The sequence below is a fragment of the Anabrus simplex genome, chromosome X, assembly GCF_040414725.1.
Source record: "Anabrus simplex isolate iqAnaSimp1 chromosome X, ASM4041472v1, whole genome shotgun sequence".
Taxonomy (NCBI): domain Eukaryota; kingdom Metazoa; phylum Arthropoda; class Insecta; order Orthoptera; family Tettigoniidae; genus Anabrus; species Anabrus simplex.
In genome coordinates, this window is record NC_090279.1 from 100,745,575 (window position 1) to 100,765,307 (window position 19,733).

General features: G+C 43.5%; 1 protein-coding gene across 1 annotated transcript in view; it reads left to right on the forward strand.

Moving 5' to 3' along the window:
* LOC136885972 (zinc finger protein ZFP2-like) overlaps positions 1-6,903 on the forward strand; it is a 42,241-nt gene extending 35,338 nt beyond the window's left edge. The window contains exon 4 of the mRNA XM_067158679.2: positions 3,080-6,903. Coding sequence (XP_067014780.2) covers positions 3,080-4,256 — 1,177 coding nt within the window. The 3' untranslated portion in view covers positions 4,257-6,903. The remainder of the gene's footprint in view (positions 1-3,079) is intronic.
* The last annotated feature ends 12,830 nt before the right edge of the window (positions 6,904-19,733 follow it).

A 19,733-nucleotide genomic window follows, 5' to 3' on the forward strand; every position in this document is an offset into this window, starting at 1 on the left:
GTAGCTTTTGCAACAAAGTTAGTCTCCTTTTTCAGGACCCACCATTTGATCCCAATTTGTATATTTCCTGTAAAGTATTGGGCTCTTGGTGACTTTATCCGCAGCTTAGATGAATGGTCGTTGTTGCATCGCAAGGATTTAATAAAGAACAGCTGTTATCTCTAGAACATCTTTGAGATTTCATCCCCTCACTAGGATGTTGTCAATGCGAATTGGATGGGAGCCACTGTAGTACAGAGTACTATAGGTGAATGTCACTCTTGTTGAACCGTGTGTTTGCGATGATCAGTTTCTGCATAATCGCGAACTCGTTGGCCATCGTCGTTTTTTTCTCCGTGTCCATGAACGCCGTGGACTGTTTGTTCTTCTTTCCTCCGTCCGACACGTCCATTCAGATAATCGGCAGCGATGAGATAGTCAGCGGTCTTCTTGTCAGGCAGTGCCCAGAACTCATCTTTGGTTTCCGTGCGCACGTCAGTTTGTGGAACGTTGCGCTGAAAAATTAGAATGTCCTTCTGTCCCCAATGCGGAGGAGTTACATAAAGCGATTGTCAAACGTTTGCACCTTGGAGACTGAACCGTCAAATTTTGCTGATATGACAATGTCAACACCATGAGCTGTTCATCGGCTTCTGTTGTACATCCGTTAGTATCCACAGCCCTTTTCCCATGACTTTTTTCCACTCCATCTTTTTCCTGCACCTCACAGAAGCCTATATGCCTTCTCTTAAGTGCTGTGGCTTATTTGCTACTTCATCCAGACAGATTTCAATGATGGGATACAGAATGGGGTACTTGCTTGGTTAGCCGTCACAGCCCGTGCGACGGTAACCCTAGCATACTTTTCATGCTGACTGGGCCCTGCCATTGGCGTTCCTTCCAGAGGCCGCACTAACCTTGGCTCCGATACCATGAGACGTATTTCTGTAATGATGTGACGGTATTATTTTACGACCGGCTTGTCTTGAAGCATTTTAGAGCTCATGACAGAAGGTAGTATCGCAGCTCCGGCCTTTTGCAGCCACTCCTCTAGAGAAGAAATGCTACCCTCTTTCCTGCATTAACTTCCAGAAATTTAGTGTACCTCTTCCGCCATCTGCTCCGTACTGAACGTCTCCATCTCCGCCAAAGTTGCCATTAAAGACTTTGTACGTGTTTGTTACGCGAAAGCTATTATATTTTGCTCAAGTTCATCGGCAGGCCACCGGGGAACCCGTATCCGTCACCTGGGACGCGCCACGTGTTACAGCAATATAGCTGGTTCGTGTAGAATATTTATCAATGCAAAATGAAACATTATTTTACTGAAAAACTAATTGTGAACGTGATAAATCACTTGTCACAAGAATCACGTAATCACGTGAAGAAGAACGGTTACAGACTTTTGCACTTCTGCTTTGCGTGATATGCCACAGAACGCATGGCATACATTCCAGTGTCGTATTTTCTGCCCCCGTTCTCTAGTGGTATCAACATCAATATCTTGTTAGATGATCAAGAGGTCTAGTCTGTCATATCTGAAAACAATGTCCCCCTTTTATTTGTCCACTTATTTTCTCCTAAGAGTGCAGTAACAATACGTGGTCGAGACTCCTGTTACTTTGCTTGTGAGGCAGTCATGCATTCGACTGGGCCATGTGAAATCGGTTCATAGAGCATGAATTGGAAAGTACCAGTTCATGTTACGATATATTGTAGCATGCGTGATCGATTTTCCCATGTGCTGGTTTGTAAGTGGATCCCACCCTTATCCGCCCTTATCGCCCTTCTTTCCTAGAATATGTAGAACTACTCTGCGGTGGGGAGACAGACACAGAATTGGATGCTATCCAACTGTGTTACCAATCCACTAAAAATAATCACATTGCCCTTGACCTTTGAAAGAAATGGAATATCATTCCTTCCTTTACATAGCAGCAATATCCACTACGGTGCAATTCAACGTTTTGTCATCTCGAATTTTGGCTCAAGCCTAGATTTTCATGCTCCTTCTATCCGTATTGTTAAAGTAATACTTGTAAGAATATTCAAGGGCATGATAGGTTGCGTTTGGTTTCAAATTCAGGATATTCGAACATTGTAATAAAACGCTACCACCATATCCATATTCTGTGTTGCCTTCATAATGTCTGTAACATCAGTATCTTGGGGAGAAAAGACAGTATTAATGCTAGGGAGAGAGCCGTCGTATACTTGTTACCTTTCAGCTTTTCCAGGATTTCATCAAGATTAGTGGTTTCAGTGTTGCATACGGCTTGTGTTAAACACAGTAATTAAGACGTAGACTGATGTATTACATGGTAGTAAGAATGAACGTCCTTGTGTAAACCTACTGTCCTATATATAGGTTGGCTCTGTTTGATTGCACACCAAAGCGGCATATTTCGGAAAAGCGACACAGTGACATAATAAAATGCTATAGTGATATGATAGCAATGTACAAATACAATATGTATAATTGTGTGACAAAATAACATTCATAAAAGATTAACCAAGGTTCAGCAGATCTTGCTGACTGTCGGCTAACGATTTTCTCAATTTTATTCATATCTACAACACTGACTTTCTCTCAAACAACCTGAAAACAAGGTCCTTTACAAAAATTATTACTTTCCTGCCATAAAGCAAGGAGTGGTTCAACGAAATCAAGACACCAAAGCATGTGCCGTCCTTTATGTAGGAGAACAGACTACGGATTTCAATAGAATAATGTGTGCTGGATTAAAGAGCTTGTATTTCTCCTTTTAGTTCAGACCACTTCTCATGCATTCTTTAAATGTGGTTGTCTATTAACACGTATATTCCTAAATCGTGACAAGTTTCTTGCTCGTAATATCGTGATTCGAAAGGAGAGAAGCAACACATCCTCGTAACAAGTGAGGCTTTTGAAATTTAACAGTACACACTGAATTTGACCTCAGATGAAGTTTAACTTTCAGGAATGTAATGTTTATGTGTAACGAGCTCTCTGCACTGGATATTAGTGATTGCAATATCCAGTAGCAAATCACTTGTGTGAGAATTGTAGTGGAGTTGGCTGTTGAACTATTGGTCACATGGTTTTACTTTGTCACTGTAGGTCGAGACCAGAGGTGGGCTATAAAGATCATCAAACTCCGGCTGGCGGATCACCTAGTTTTACGTGTAGTGTGTGCAGTGAAGTCCTGACTGGGAAGTTGGGCCTCTTGCGACATCTGAAGAGACACAAGGATGATCGTCCCTTCAAGTGCGATCACTGCGGAAAGGTGTTTGGTAGCCGAAACAGCTTGTCGGAACATCTCAGGATCCATCAGCTTGTAGATTCAGGATTTTGTGAGAAATGCTTTACAAAGAGGAAGAAGCTGACAGAGCACACGCAGTTAGATACAGCTGTGATTAAAAACGAATGCTCAGTATGTCATGAGAAGAGGGAATGTTCAGACCTTACGCGGTCTCATATAGACTGGAAGTCATACAGGTGCGACATCTGCGGGAAATCGTTCAGCACGAAAGCCTACCAAGATATTCACATGCTGTCTCACACAGGCACGGAGCCTTACTGCTGCAATATCTGTGGCAAATCCTTCAGCTGGAAGGTCCACCTAACAAATCATACGCGTACTCACACAAGCGAAACGCCACACTGTTGCAATGTCTGTGGCAAATCCTTCAGTCGGAAAGTCCATCTAACAGATCACGTGGATGCTCACAGAGGAGATATGTCATACTGTTGCAATGTTTGTGGTAAATCGTTCAGCCGGAGAGTCTATCTAACAGCTCATATGCGAACTCACACAGGTGATAAACAACTCTGCTGCAATGTATGTGGCAAATCCTTCACCAGGAAAGTCTATGTATCAGAACATATGCGTACTCACACTGGCGATATGCGACACTGCTGCAATGTCTGTGGCAAATCATACATCCGGAAGGGCAGTCTTACTAACCACATGTTGTCTCACACAGGCGAGAAGCCTTATTGCTGCAATGTTTGTGGCAAATCCTTCAGCACGAAAGCTTATCAAGGTATACACATGCGGTGTCACACAAAAGAGAAGCCTTACCGATGCAATGTCTGTGGCAAATTCTTCAGCTTCAAAGTCAACCTAGTAGTTCACTTGCGGACTCACACAGGTGAGAAGCCGTACTGTTGTGATATCTGTGGCAAGTCTTTCAGCAGTAGTTCGCCACTAATAACTCACATGTTGAATCACACGAGCGAAAAGCACACTCCTGCAATCTTGGAGAAAAGTCATTCATCCAGAAAGGCGACCTAGCAGTTCACATGCTGTCTCGCACAGGCGAGTTTTGTAGGTACTGATGTAATGTCAGTGGCTCATTTTCAGCCAGAAAGTCAGTGTAACAGTTCAGATCTGAACACGCATGAGTGCTCAGTAATGCGATAAAATGTTCAGAGAAACATGTAACTTAACCATGCACATGTGAACCACTGTGGACAGATGCCGAAATTTTCCGTGTTTTGGGCCAAATCGTTCGCACGCAGCTCAACGCTGTCCGTGCACACTGGCGAGACGGCGCACGAGCGTTTCGTCACGTCGTGATGAAGCCGCACGTGATTTCATAATAATGTTCTTTTGCTTTACGTCCCACTAACTACTGCACAAGAGTTCGGAGTTACACAAGATCTTCTCCAATTCTGGAGATGTAGCGTGGCACATGCGATCGCTCACAGCAGAGAAGTAATAAGTTCTCCAGTCAGAACGGCACCTTTTCTGCACACCTCATGATGTACACCGGAGAGCAGTCCATTCCTTTGGGCCATATTTTAAAAAAAATTCTTCAGGTAACGTAATGCCAGGTTTGAGTGCGAAAAGAGCAAAGGACATTTCATGTGTTTCCTAACCAATCACAGATATATGCAACCACTTTTTCTCCACCATGGACGACCTTTTTCTGTTTTCGGACTAAAGTGGAAGTGTGCTCATTGGGTAGCCGTCCAGGTGCGAGGATAAGAAGTAATCCGGATGAACACAGAAGAATCATACGGCAAAGGCAAGTGGTAAAGAACTAGAAGCGCAGGAAAGAAATATTCAATCGTTTGAATAAACAATTCAAGGGAATAAATAAGTGCCGAATCAAGTCATAATAGGGTATGCAATTGAAGAAATTGTTGCTGAAAACGGCCCTCTGAGCTCCCCTTTCCTACATGTCGTGTGTTCCTTTAATAATGAGTAGACCAGTATCTCAAAACTGTACATGCTCCCTCGGCACTTGTACGATAATATTGTCTCTCTCAACCGGTTCTTAATGCAAATTTAAAGTTCTACTTCAGTTCCCGTAGCTAATCATGAAGGCCACGTAGTTCTCGAGGTACGTCTTTGAGTAGGGACTCGTATGTCGACAGCTGCAGTATACTCTCTTTTAAGTTTCTCCATTCTTGTTTATCTGGTGGCAGAGAATTGGCCACTCGCTTTCCTCTAATGAAGCCACAAGAAAGTCAGTAAAAATCTCTTATATCAACATTGCAAGTGTTGAAGGGACATACTGAGTACTGAACCCTTTTCCTCAAGTCAAACTGATGTTTGCCTCTTCCACGTCTGCTGCGTGAGTTGTTAACTGTTGTGCCTCAGGGGGTGTTAATGGCTCTTCGTCACTTCCAGACATTACTACTGGGTTTCAGGGAAGGCCTATATAATTTAAAACTTACATAATCTGGCTACGTTTATTCAATAAAAAGCAATGAATTATGATGGCGGGTGTGTTTACAAATCTGGCCATAAACAGTGTTCTGTGGTCAGAGGCATTAATATAACGCTGCAGCTGGAAGATTTCAGGTTGATATTAATATCCACCTCAAAAGAGCCTGAAGGGCTATTTACAGAAAACCACTTTGTGGTTAAGTACAAAACAACAACATGAGATTCAATCTGCTCGGCTCCATAAACAACTTTGCATTATACTTCCTGACATTTAGACGATCGAGAAATCGGAAGTGTTCTCCATACCGTTTTAATTTACACCATGCACTAACTGACCATCTGCATAGGACGAGTTACGTGGACCCTCAATTGAATCTGCATAACCTCGAATTTACATCACTGAGCTATCATTGTCATCCACTATATTAATACTTAAGGTTCAAGAAACTTGCCTGATGATCAAAGTGACCCTCCAAGACAAGAGGACTTCAGGTGCCAGTGATTTAATAGCGTAAAATTACACAACATAAAATTGTGTTATTTATATTAAATGAATGAAGTTTCATGAACCAAAACAACAGGTTGAAGTCAGTGATTGGAACAAATTCATGAAAACCTGTGAAACGAAATCCTGTTAACATTTACTTATAACGTTCAATCAAACCCAAAAATAAACTCGACTCATGGCTAACCCTTACATATTATAGGTCATGGAGTTCAACTACATCCACTTATATAGTCTTACTAAAATATAAACACACAAAATATTACAACTCCCTTATGAACAACATGACCATAAATCATGGGTAGCCCATGCACTAATGGCAAAGTGCTACTACATCTTTGCGTCAAACTAGGATACTCACCTCTGATCTACGAGCAGTTGGTTAGCTACATAATTTCACGGTCTAGCTTGGTCGAGCAATCCCATGAATGTCTTCCATGCACTTCAAACACCATCCTACTATGCATTGGAGGACACGCCATCGGCAATCCTCAACACCCAAGTGCACGACTTATATTTCAAGAAATAGAAATCCTAAATATCTAAGGACAACCTTCTGACACCAAAATAATTATTCAAATGCTCAGTGGCAATACAAACTATGACTGTGTTATGGAAACATCGAAACTAGAATACTTAGTCAAATATTCGGGAATGTTACTGAGAATCCACTCTTTTTTGCCTATGCAATAGAAATGAAATTCAAATAACTACCCATTTATTTTAATATCAATAATTTTGTAACATGGCCCTCTATTTCCCAACAGGGTCCTCCTCATATAAATGTGAACACCCGTTATCTCGTCAAATGGGTTTACTCTGCCGCTCTCCACTGGTTTACAAGTGAGCAAGCAAATCTCGCCACAGGTGGCCTTTTACTGCAGCACAGATCTACATCCAAATCCTTGAATTGTCAGACAATTTATTGGTCAACATTATTGCCATCACAAATGCACTCATGTCTAATGGGACCTGTGGAATATGGTATGCGTTTCACTGGTATTAATGTACTTATTGCATGAACAAAGGGTCCCTCTGGTTATAGGACCCTATTCCATATTCTAACCATGCCCCTTACCATATTTCAAAATATTCTCTCCTGACGATTTTCCCTCTGGCCTTTTTACAAAGAAACCTCGGCATTATCTACACTATTACCTCTGGAGTATATACTAGGAACATATCCCACTAACTGAGTATCAAGGTTTCATAACTACATGGACAAATAGAACATATCTACCACCGACAGTTATGGAGAGTTAAGAAATTTCTCACTTCATTTCGAAATACAACACTCCAGACACATATGACACTGACTTCAACTTCGACCCCAAACCTCTGCAGACTGAACCCCGTGCTATTACCACCTGACAAATGTACCGCTGACTGACCCTTCACAAACTAAGCACACCACATGGTTAGTAACTTAATATTACTTAATATTATTTCAAAACGTTGTCCCCAACTAAGGAGCGCGATTGAGTGTGCTTTCTTCTCTTCTTCCCTCTCTGTGTTTTTCATCCGTTCTTCCGTCTATGCAGTGGTGTACTCATCTTGCGGTTTTAGCAAAATGGTATTTGTTCACGAACGTTCGATAGCTAGGCGTGTCCCATATAATTCCATCTGCTATGCTGATTTCTTGAAGGTCTGTACAAATTCGATGAGAAATGCACTAAATTTAACGTCCCATCCTGAAGAAAATATGACGGAACTTCTGTTATAACACAGTGACCCGTTTAACACACGCAGGCATCATAAATTTCGCCTCGTGTCTTCTCAGCACAAAAATTAATAGTTGAAGCTGTGATAAAATTCCACTGTAATAATACAATTTCATATCATCCATACACATAGCAAAATACACCGGACTACCTTGTAGAAGTTACTGGAATACAGAAACCTCATTTATATCTTATCAGCTCTCATTTTCTGCTCATCGTCGTCCTCTGTATATATGTATTGCGCCGTTCCAGCGTCCAGTTCGAGTGGCATAAGATCCGGGCTAACTCGAATACATCAATTTCTTACTGATCGAATACCATGTCAATTCCAAAATAAATCAGTTTATAGTCTATGTGTTCCGCATAGAAGAAAGGATCACCGGGCTATGTTGACAGATAAACCTAACCTACGTAATGGATGTCTCCTATAAGTAATCTGGTTGGTTTCTGCATAACATGCTGTAGTACTCAAAGAACAATCATCACTTACAACTAAATGCTTATGCTAAGAAGTCATTAAAAGAATAATTAAGTTTGCCAAGTCCGACTAGTTGGCTGAAGGGTCAGCGTACTGGCCTTCGGTTCAGAGGGTCCCGGGTTCGATTCCCGGCCGGGTCGGGGATTTTAACCTTAATTGGTTAATTCCGACGGCACGGGGGCTGGGTGTATGTGTTGTCTTCATCATCATTTCATCCTCATCACGACGCGCAGGTCGCCTACGGGAGTCAAATAGAAAGACCTGCACCCGGCGAGCCGAACCCGTCCTGGGATATCCCGGCACCAAAAGCCATACGACATTTCATTTTTCAGCTTTACAAGATTATATTTATTTGAAAATAAAGTATCTCAGAAAATGGTTTGTGTATTACGAATTATTCGTTGAAAAAATAAATAAGACGTAATTGACTTTATGTCTCATCAATTAGTCTTTAAAATGTCTTAAACTCAGAGGCCATCAAATGTATAAAAGGAAAATAAAAGTGGTTACAGTATTTTCAATACCAATTAGGGATTATAAAATGTGTCGGTCGCAGATTCTCTGAGCTAAATGAGTTGAAAATAAAAATTAAAATGCAGGGATTTGGGCGCCGCCTCCGCCTCCCGAGGGGCCTTCCCAGGGGCCCGCTCCTCCTCCCGCGGGAAATCTGAATTGGTAAACAAAGCCACGTGCTTTTTTGACAGCTATCGTCGACAACAACGCATCGCTAACCTCACTGCTGCCATCTTGACGGGCCTAAACCTCAGTGCTGCCAACTTAACCTCACTAGCGCGTGATTTGATTCGGTAAACAAATCCACGTGTTTTTTGACAGCTGTCATCCACAACAACGCATCGCTAACGTCAGTGTTGCTATCGTAACGGGCCTAAACCTCAGTGCTGCCAACTTAAACGCACTAGCGCGAGATTTGAATCGGTAAACAAATCCACGTGCGTTTTTGACAGCCACGTGCTTTTTGACAGCTATCATCCACAACAACGCATCGCTAACGTCAGTGTTGCTATCTTAACGGGCCTAAACCTCAGTGCTGCCAACTTAACCATACTAGCGCGAGATTTTAATCAGTAAACAAGACCACGTGCTTTTTGACAGCTGTTATCCGCCATCTTTAATCAACAGAGCACAGTGCTGCGCTCTTTAGCTACATATCTTTTAAATATGGTGGCGGATAATTTAAAAATGCTTTTTGACAGCAGCCATCTTTAATCGACAGAGCACCGTGCTGCACTCTTTAGCTAGATACCTTTGAAATGTCGTGGCAGGCAATTCCACGTGACAGCAATCATCTTTAATCAAGAGAGCACCGTGCGGCCCTCTTTAGCTACATACCTTTGAAATGTGGTGGCGGAAATTTGAAAAATTCCACGTGCTCTTGTTTGGAAACAAACTCACGTGCTTTTTTGACAGCTGTCATCCGCCATATTGCATCACAAAACTCAGTGCTGCACTCGTTAGCTAGATACCTTTGAAATGTTGTAGCGACAATTTGAAAATTGCCACGTGCTATTGTTTGGAAACAAAGCCACGTGCTTTTTTGACAGCTATCATCCGCCATCTTTAATCAACAGAGTACCGTGCTGCCCTCTTTATGGCAAATACCTTAAGCACGTAGTAGCGGGCAATTTGAAAAGTTCCGTTAGCTGTCATCCGCCATCTTTAATCAAGAGAGCACCGTGCTGCCACCTTTAGCTACTACCTTTGAAATGTGGTGGCGGCAAATCGAAAAATTCCACGTGCTGTTTGGAAACAAACTCACGTGCTTTTTGACAGCTGTCATCCGCTATCCTGCATCACAAACCTTAGTGCTGCACTCTTTAGCTTCATGCCTTTGAAATATGGTGGCGGATAATTGAAAAATCTACAGCAGCCATCTCTCGACGCTAATTGTACAAGATGGTGGCTATTCATGACTCCTTAAGGGTGCTTACGCAAGATGGATGCTATACACAGGTTCTTATGAGACTCCCTTGGGATGCTTGCGTAAGATGGTGGTTATAATGGCTCCTTATGAGACTCCCTAGGGATGCTTGCGCAAGATGGCGGCTGCTGTTATGAGACGGCTTAAGGGTCCTAGCACAAGATGGCTTGAGACACCCTAAGGACGCTTGCGCAGGATGGCGGACACACGATGGCGGCTATACACGACTGCATACGAGACGCCGGGTGCTTGTGTAAATGGCTGCTGCTTTTATGAAGAATGCTAGCATAGAGACTAACGTGTCGTGCTATTTCGATTCATTATATTTGGGGCTTAAATGCAAAATGTTAAATATCTCGAAAATGCCCTTTGGCATTAGCTCTGTTTAACTTGTACTGAAGCTAGTCTAGGTAACATGATCAGGTCTAGCTATGGTAGAGAGTATAACGTGCCGTGCCGGTTCGATTCATTAAATTTTGGGGTTAAATGCAAAGTGTTAAATATCTCGAAAACGGTACGTCGTAGAGCAAAAGGGACAAAATTTTTCCGGCTTATACTTTCGTTCGCAGTATGAGGAACATGATAGCATAAGAAAAACATAGTCTAATGATGAGATCAACGGTTCGATTCCTACTTAAGCCTTTGGCATTGGCAACTATATCATTCTACAAGGTGGCGGCTATACATAGCTTCTTATGAGACAGCTTAAAGGTGCTTGCACAAGATGGTTTCAGACACCCTAGGGATGCTTACGCAAGATGGCGGACACAGAATGGTGGCTATACATAGCTCCTTATGAGACAGCCTAGGGGTGCTCGCACAAGATGGCGGCTACTCTTATGAAGAAAGCTAGCTTAGAGGCTACTGCGCAAGATCACGGCTGCTGTTATGCATGCGGTGGAGGACAATTTGAAATTCTATGTGCATAATCAACAGAGCACCGAGCTGCTATCTTTAGCTACTACCTTTGAAATGTAGTGGTGGTAACAGCTGTCATCTTTAAACAATGGCGGATATACGTAGGCTGTTATGGCCTCATCATTCTCCTCCTCCTCTACCTCCTCCTACTCCTCCTCCGCTTCTTATGTCAAGGCATAGCTTTATATCTCTATCGAACAAGTTTAAACCTGCATCGCGAAGGTAAGAGTGTGCAGCGATAACATCATCTTGCATGTTTAGACTCGCGAAACATAACAAGACTAGAATCGATGTCGTTATCCTCAACATGTGATCAGAATACTGATTGATTTGTTCACAACACTACATAAGTGATTAAGACTAGAATCGAACCCTGTACTCGATACAATATGTGTTTAGAACATGTTAGGGGATACCTTTGTTCTAAGAAGATCAGATTGAAACATAACAAGTCTAGAATCGAACACAGTAATCGATGTTAATTTCAACATGTGATCAGAACATTGTTTGATGTGTCCAGAGCAAAAGAACAATTTGAATGATTTGCCTAGTGTAAAAATCGAAAACAAACTGTGTACATGTCGCGTAGCTAACTCGCTCAGTAAACGATATTGCATAAGTACAACTTCAATGATTTGCCTAGTGTAAAAATCAAAAACTACAGAAAAAACTATACTGCGTAGCCAACTCCCTCGGTAAACGATAATCTGATTTAGTTACAGTAGAAAAAACATAGATTCTAACCCTGTTCTATTATCGCAAACACGGAGAGTAAAATTAAACAGAACGATTGGTGCTATAGGTAATACATTGGTTACATTTAAGTCTCTAGCAGTCGAACAAGTTATCGCATAAACATGTAGCATGAATTATCAGCCAATCTTTTGGCTTGGGTTACAAGCATGTAGCTCATGCGGAACGATACAACATGTGTTTAGAACATTGCTTGATGTGTTCAGAACACTAAATAAGTGATCAAGACTAGACTAGAACACTCTACTCGATGTCGTTAACTTCAACATGTGATTAGAACATTGATTGATGTGTTCAGAACGAAAGGACTTTTCCTCTACCTCCTCCTCCTCCTGACTGCATCCTACTCCTCCTCCTCATCCACCTCCTCCTAGGGCTAAAGGGCAAAAGGGCTCCTCCACTACCTTACTACGCCCTCCTCCTTCCGGAAGGAGTTAGCTGAAGTAGGTACATTTTAACGCTCTCATCGATCGCTATCACCAAGAACGCTTCTACTTTGTTAAGTGTAGAAAATTAATCTTTATTGGTAAATGGTTTTATGTTCAGAACAAGGAATGGAACCTAGGGGTCACGTCTTACCTAACAAAATCCCCGAGGTGCAATGAGTTGCGTTTTTCTAACAGAAATCAGTATCTGCTCGATAGTTTTTAGTGTTTGGAACACTGAAATTTTCAAGAAGGCAGCAGTGAGGTTAGCGATGTTCTGTTGTTGGATTTTAAATTCCGCGCTACGACATGCATTAGGTGGCAGACTTGAGGTGTAGCGCCGTAAAGAGGGCAGCAGTGAGGTTAGCGATGTTCTGTTGATGGATTTTAAATTCCGCACTACAACGTGCATAAGGTGGCAGCCTTGAGGTTTAGCGCCGTACAGATGGCAACAGTGAGGTTAGCGATGCTCTATTGTCCTTCAAAGTGAGGTTAGGGTCCGTCAAGAAGACAGCTGTCAAAAAGCACGTTGCTTTGTTTACCAACAAGAGCACGTGATCGTGACGTCAGGATTACGCGATATGCTACGTCAGCATGCGAAGTTCGAAGTCTACACCTACGTAGTTAACACTCTCCTTTGTTCACAAGATTTTTACACATAACTATTCTTTAAGTTCGCGCACATATTTTATGTTAAGATAGCAGCAGATACAAGCGATGGTCACACGCTCTAGTGGAAGATGTATACATCATTGATAGGGGATGTGTACACGCTTTTAAACGTAGCTATCTTCGTGCTTTAAGTTCACACACATAGGGTATGCTAAAATAGCAGCACAATCTAGCGGAAGAATTTAGTATGATAGTTGATGCATGCAAAGTCGATAGGTGATGTGTACACGCTTTTAAACAAGACTATTCTTTGTGCTTTTTGTTCGCATACATAGATTATACTAAGATAGCAGCACACTTATGCGATTTTAGCACACTCTAGTGGATTAAGTTTAGTACTGCGTACATCATTGATACGTGATGTGTACACGCTTTTAAACTTGACACAAAGAAGTACGAGAGTCGATGCACAGGCACCACACGTTTTCATCCCAACAACGGCATCTCCGCTGATGGACGAGGTGATACAAGACTTTCTCCAACACCGCCTACTAGTGCAACAAGACGTCACCGACGCTCACCCCTTCTTCCTTGTGGCGAAACCCAACGGAACGGCACGCATCATCCAGGACCTTAGTTGATGGACGCCATTCTACCAGACACCCAAGTTCTCCCTAGCGGGACCAGCGAAGGCCCTTTCCCGGATACCACCCTTCGCACAGATGATTAAAATTGATCTGCGCTCGGGGTTTTATCATACAGTATTCCGATCGGAACTCCACACAGACGATTTTACGGACTCTATTACAGAGGGAAAATCTACGCCTTCACCAGGCTTCCAATGGGCCACCCACTCGCGCCATTCATAATGCAGAGGTGGGCAATAGCAGTAACAAATATCTTGGAAGAACAGTTTGGCGTTAAATCCGTGTGCTACCTTGTCTACTGGCTCATTTACCATGAACACATACCAGTCGAAGATATACTTCTTTATCTCGAACTAGCGATGGGCACAACAGTGAATAGAACCAAGTCAGTGCCGCAACCTACGACAAGACTAGTGTATTTAGGTGTTATCATCGACACTGATAAGCAAACGGTGTCTTTGACACCAGAAGTGATTGATAGAGTGAAGACTTATCTGGATATCCTCCCACGTGTCGTCCCTGATGATCTTGCAAGGAACGCCGGATACATCGCGTGGATTCTATATGTGATGCAGTGGCCAATGTTTCTAGTGCGCCACATACTCAGTCGTGAGGCCTACTGGCCCCGCCAAGTGTTAAATCCTGTGACCCTACAAGCAGTGCGTAATCTCTCATCTCGCGGGTTGAACATTGCAGTGTACACAGACGCTACTCCACAGAGTATTGCGTACTACCCCCCAGAATTATCCATGGCCTGGGCACACGCTTTCCGAACATCCACTCGTATAAACGCGGCCGAAGTAGCGGCCGCACTGTATGGTTTGACGCGGGTGCTGGACATAGTGATAGAACGAAACCTAATGTAGCCTTTTATACTCTTAAGACAGGCCGAGGGCCGTTATTGTATACATATACATCTGTGTTACCATTGTACGTCAGATTGCTCAATAAAACAGCACGGAGAGGCATTCGCCTCTCGTGGCTGTGGGTCCCCTCCGCTGCGAACCTCGCTGACGCTCCGTCTCGGGCAGTCCTTTCCTCTCTATACGCGCTCGCCTGAACTGATAACAGGCAGCGCGCCGGAGACCGGAGCGTCAGTTTGGTCGTAGCCGGGGGCACCGACAGTCACAACTAAACTTCTTCCGCTAGATTGTGCTGCTCTCTTAGCATAACCTGTACGCATGAACTTAAAGCACAAAGAATAACGATGTTTAACAGCGTGTACACATTACCTATTGATTTTGCATGCATCGACTAATTTTTACCACCAGAGTGTACAACAATCGCAATTGTGTGCTACTAACCTATGTGCATAAACTTATAGCACAAAGAAGAGTTATTTTTCCAAAGCGTTTACACATCACCAATCGATTTTGCATGCATTGACTATTTTTTACCACCAGAGTGAAGAACGTTCGCAATTGTGTGCTGCTACCTAAGTGCGTGAATTTAAAGCACAAAAAAAATAGTTATGTTTCAAAGCGTGTACAAATCACCTATCGATTTTGCATGTATCAACTATCGTACTAAACGTATTCCACTAGAGCGTGTGATGATCGCTTGTGTGTGCTGCAATGTTAACATAACCTATGTGTAAAAACTCAAAGCACAAAGAATAGCTATGTATAAAAATCTTGTGAACATAGCAGCAGCAGTAAAAATAGCCATGTCTCGTACTAAATTTCTTCACTGCTCCTCATCCAGCACACGACTGCACCTGAACTCGCCCCCGCCGTCCTTTTATACCCGAGCCAAGGCTCGCGTGTAGGCAGGGGAAAGCACAGGCGCAGCCGCGAGCTGGCGAGGTATGCAGTGATGGCCATCCAGAAACCTTTAGGCCACAGTGCTTTATTAAAAATTAATATTACAAATTCAAAATATGAGTACAGACATGCATAAACAAATAAAGAACACTATCAAATAAAAAACTAAGAAGGAGCTGCCCGCTGATTGTTCTTGCCTCGGCGTGTCCGGAGTCGCTGTTGCTCTTGTTTGGATCGAACAGGCCTGTTAGTCACCGGAGCCGGAGCTGCATCCAGGGTGGACGGGTTGGTCCTGGAAGTGGTCACGGCTGCCTCCTGACGATCGTGCTGTTTCACTTCGCAGCGCCCCCCCCCCCCGAGCTCCGCGTCCCGTCCACGGGCCATTCCGCGGGTGACCGGGGCTGGGCGTTGCACTGGCTGAAGGAAAACCCCTCTGGGGTCCATGCGAGTGTTTCTGATGTGGCCGCGTCCAGCTGAATGGCAGCTTGCCACCCTTTGCTGATGGCTACGTAGAGAAGATTCGCTCGGGTGGCGAAGTAGCTGCGCTGGGCGTCGTCGAGGTGTTCCCATGCACTGAGACCCTAGAGGATGGTCTCTCTTGTCTCTGCCGGCGGTGCTCACCAATAGTTGTTGTTGTAACGTGGTGGCCAGTTGTAGAAGTCGGTTCTGGTCGGGGTTGACCCATCCGGACGTGTAGTCGGCCGGCCGAAGGTTGCGTCTCTGGGCGTTGATGAGCGTCCTGGACTGTGTCGTTCATTTCTGGGAGTTGTTACCCGTTGATGGAGAGTAGTCTGGGTGAGTGCTAGGGAGTCTAGCTTTGATTGAATAGCCTGCAGGTGTTGCAGTAAGGTCGTGTGCTGGACGAGGAGCAGTGAACATATCAAACAATGTTTTGATCACATGTTGAAGTTAACAACATCGATTACAGTGTTCGATTCTAGTCTTGTTATGTTTCAATCTGATCTTCTTAGAACAAAGGTATCCCCTAACATGTTCTAAACACATGTTGTATCGAGTACAGTGTTCGATTCTAGTCTTAAGCACTTATGTAGTGTTGTGAACACATCAATCAATCCACGAACCTGCTACGCAGGCGTAGCAGGGGGAGAGGTGATACTCCCACGTGGCGCGTCCCAGGTGGCGGATAGGGGGGTCCTAACTGGCTTGCCGGCGGACTTGAGGGAAATAAAATACCTCTCGCGGACCAAACACACTACCCCCTGCGGGTGGGGACGCACATGTAGAATACACCCGCGGTATCCCCTGCCTGTCGTAAGAGGCGACTAAAAGGGGCGACCAAGGCCTGACTGAATTAGAACCATGAAACTAATTTTGAATCGTACCATCACGCGGGGAACACCATAGGTTGCCTGTACTTGCGAGTAGTACCACTAAATTCGGTACGAAATAGGGTTGTGATCAGTAGCAGTAAAAGCCTGGCCTGGTGGATTCCAGTACCCGTGCGTCGTACCCATGTGTGCAACACCGCGAGTCTGGGCGTAGCCTGTGAGTTGTACCACTATATGAGCAGCACCGTGGGTCTGCGTTGCCTGTGCTTTGTACCCACTATGTGAGGAACACCACGGGAATACCGGCGCCCGTGTTTAGTACACCTAGGTGGGGAACCTTCTCGGTTTGCGTTGACTCTGAGTTGGGCCATTGTGTGAGACACACCATAGGTCTGCGGTACTTGTACGTATTGCAATACTTGTGAGTAGTACCATCTTTTGTGGAAAACCGTGCGTCTTCGCTACTTCTGATTAATACCCCAACATGACACATACCATGGTTCTATTTTACTCGCAACATGTACCATTCTGTGGGGCCTTAGACGTGGCTTTGCACCCCCTTTAGACACCAAGCATCATTGTGCTTTATAAGTGGTTCCTTGGTCGGTAATAATGTTATTTTCTATCTGTTTTGAGTCCGATCCACTGGTTTTTGTTTGTTTGTTTTGTGTTTTGTTGAGTTCCTGTCCATCCATTCATTCTTCATGCCATATTTTATTATTATTTTGGTCAGTGGATGCCTTTGCAATTTCTGTTCTTTCATTTCGTACCATTAGGGGCCGATGACCTTCGATGTTAGTCCCCTTAAAACAACAAGCATCATCATCATCATCATCATCAATCAATATTCTGATCACATGTTGAGGTTAACGACATCGATTCTAGTCCTGTTATGTTTCGCGAGTCTAAACATGCACGATGATGTTATCGCTGCACACTCTTACCTTCGCGATGCAGGTTTAAACTTGTTCGATAGAGATATAAAGCTATGCCTTGACATAAGAAGCGGAGGAGGAGTAGGAGGAGGTAGAGGAGGAGGAGAATGATGAGGCCATAACAGCCTACGTATATCCGCCATTGTTTAAAGATGACAGCTGTTACCACCACTACATTTCAAAGGTAGTAGCTAAAGATAGCAGCTCGGTGCTCTGTTGATTATGCACATAGAATTTCAAATTGTCCTCCACCGCATGCATAACAGCAGCCGTGATCTTGCGCAGTAGCCTCTAAGCTAGCTTTCTTCATAAGAGTAGCCGCCATCTTGTGCGAGCACCCCTAGGCTGTCTCATAAGGAGCTATGTATAGCCACCATTCTGTGTCCGCCATCTTGCATAAGCATCCCTACGGTGTCTGAAGCCATCTTGTGCAAGCACCCTTAAGCTGTCTCATAAGAAGCTATGTATAGCCGCCACCTTGTAGAATGAGATAGTTGCCAATGCCAAAGGCTTAAGTAAGAATCGAACCGTCGATCTCATCATTAGACTATGTTTTTCTTATGCTATCTTGTTCCTCATACTGCGAACCGAAATATTAGGCGCAAAAATTTTGTCCGTTTTGCTCTACGATGCACCGTTTTCGAGATTTTTAACATTTTGCATTTAAGCCCCAAATTTAATGAATCGAACTAGCACGACACGTTAGTCTCTAAGCTAGCTTTCTTCATAAAAGCAGCAGCCATCTTACGCAAGCACCCTTAAGGCGTCTCATACGGAGTCGTGTATAGCCGCCATCTTGTGTCCGTCATCCTGTGCAAGCATCCTTAGGGCGTCTCAAGCCATCTTGTGCGAGGACCCTTAAGCCGTCTCATAAGAGCAGCAGCCATCTTGCGCAAGCATCCCTAGGGTGTCTGCACCGGACCCAATACGAAAAAAACACATATATAAACGACGGGAGATTCGAAGACGTGGACTCCGATCAGGAGAGGCAGATAACAGCCTCGAACTGAAGACGTTGATTAACAATAATAATAAATCCTGACAAGGAAAAACAACTAACTACCAGCAATAAAAATCAAATGAAATTAAACAAGGGTTTATTAAGATAAAACGTAAATGCAAAAAGGAAGCCACCCCCAAAAAAAAACAAAATAATTGAAACATTATTACATACATGCTTTTGTCCTTCAGGTTAGTAGAAGCTAGCATCGTAACCTTTTGAGCACAACATACCATAAACATATGGATAAACAATACCTTGAGACGTGCTCACGGCTTAATTGATATTTTCACAACATCTTTAAACACCTACAACAGGAAGGATCCTCACAGACTTATTTTTGGTCATTTCTTTCCGCGAAGGTGTTCCCATTCACACAAACACTACTCAAACCTCCATCATTATTACAGCATCAACAATGACCAACACAAGGATAAAAGATAACGCAGCCTCTCGGAGTAGAGCGAACAATAGTTACATGAAGGCAATGAAGGTATCGAGATGGCCAGGAGTGCAGCATTCTGTACCAAAGAGCACACAAAAGGCAAAGAAAATATAGCGGGTGTGCGCATCACCCGAATTGAAATGAAACAAAATGGCGGCCATAAGAACGAGCAAAACGGTCATAAAATAGACCAAGATAAAAATAATAAATACAGCACTCGAAGTGAAAACCAAGTGTACGAGGAATAAATAAAAGGAAACATAAATTAACTGACCGATACGACATCCTTTTAGCCCCTCGCTCGCTCTCACACATACACACAAACATTCAGGCATTGTCGATATCGGGTAACAATAGGGTCAATAACCTCTTTTCAAAACAGATCGTAAACACATGTAGTATGACTCACCTGGCCATAAGTAAGTTCCCACACACGACGTAGAAACGTACACACTGCAAATATATATATATAAGCAGGACGATATGGACCCACGGCCACGTACAAGCCCACTAACACAGGCACTGGGTACGACGTATCTCCGTGTCGACACCCAGAGCCTAGTAACATTTGGTGGCAATAAAGAAGTATAATGTCGTGCACATGATGACAATTCTCGTAGAGAGCCAGTTACCTCGTCACCACCACCACAATAATGCCCGCAAA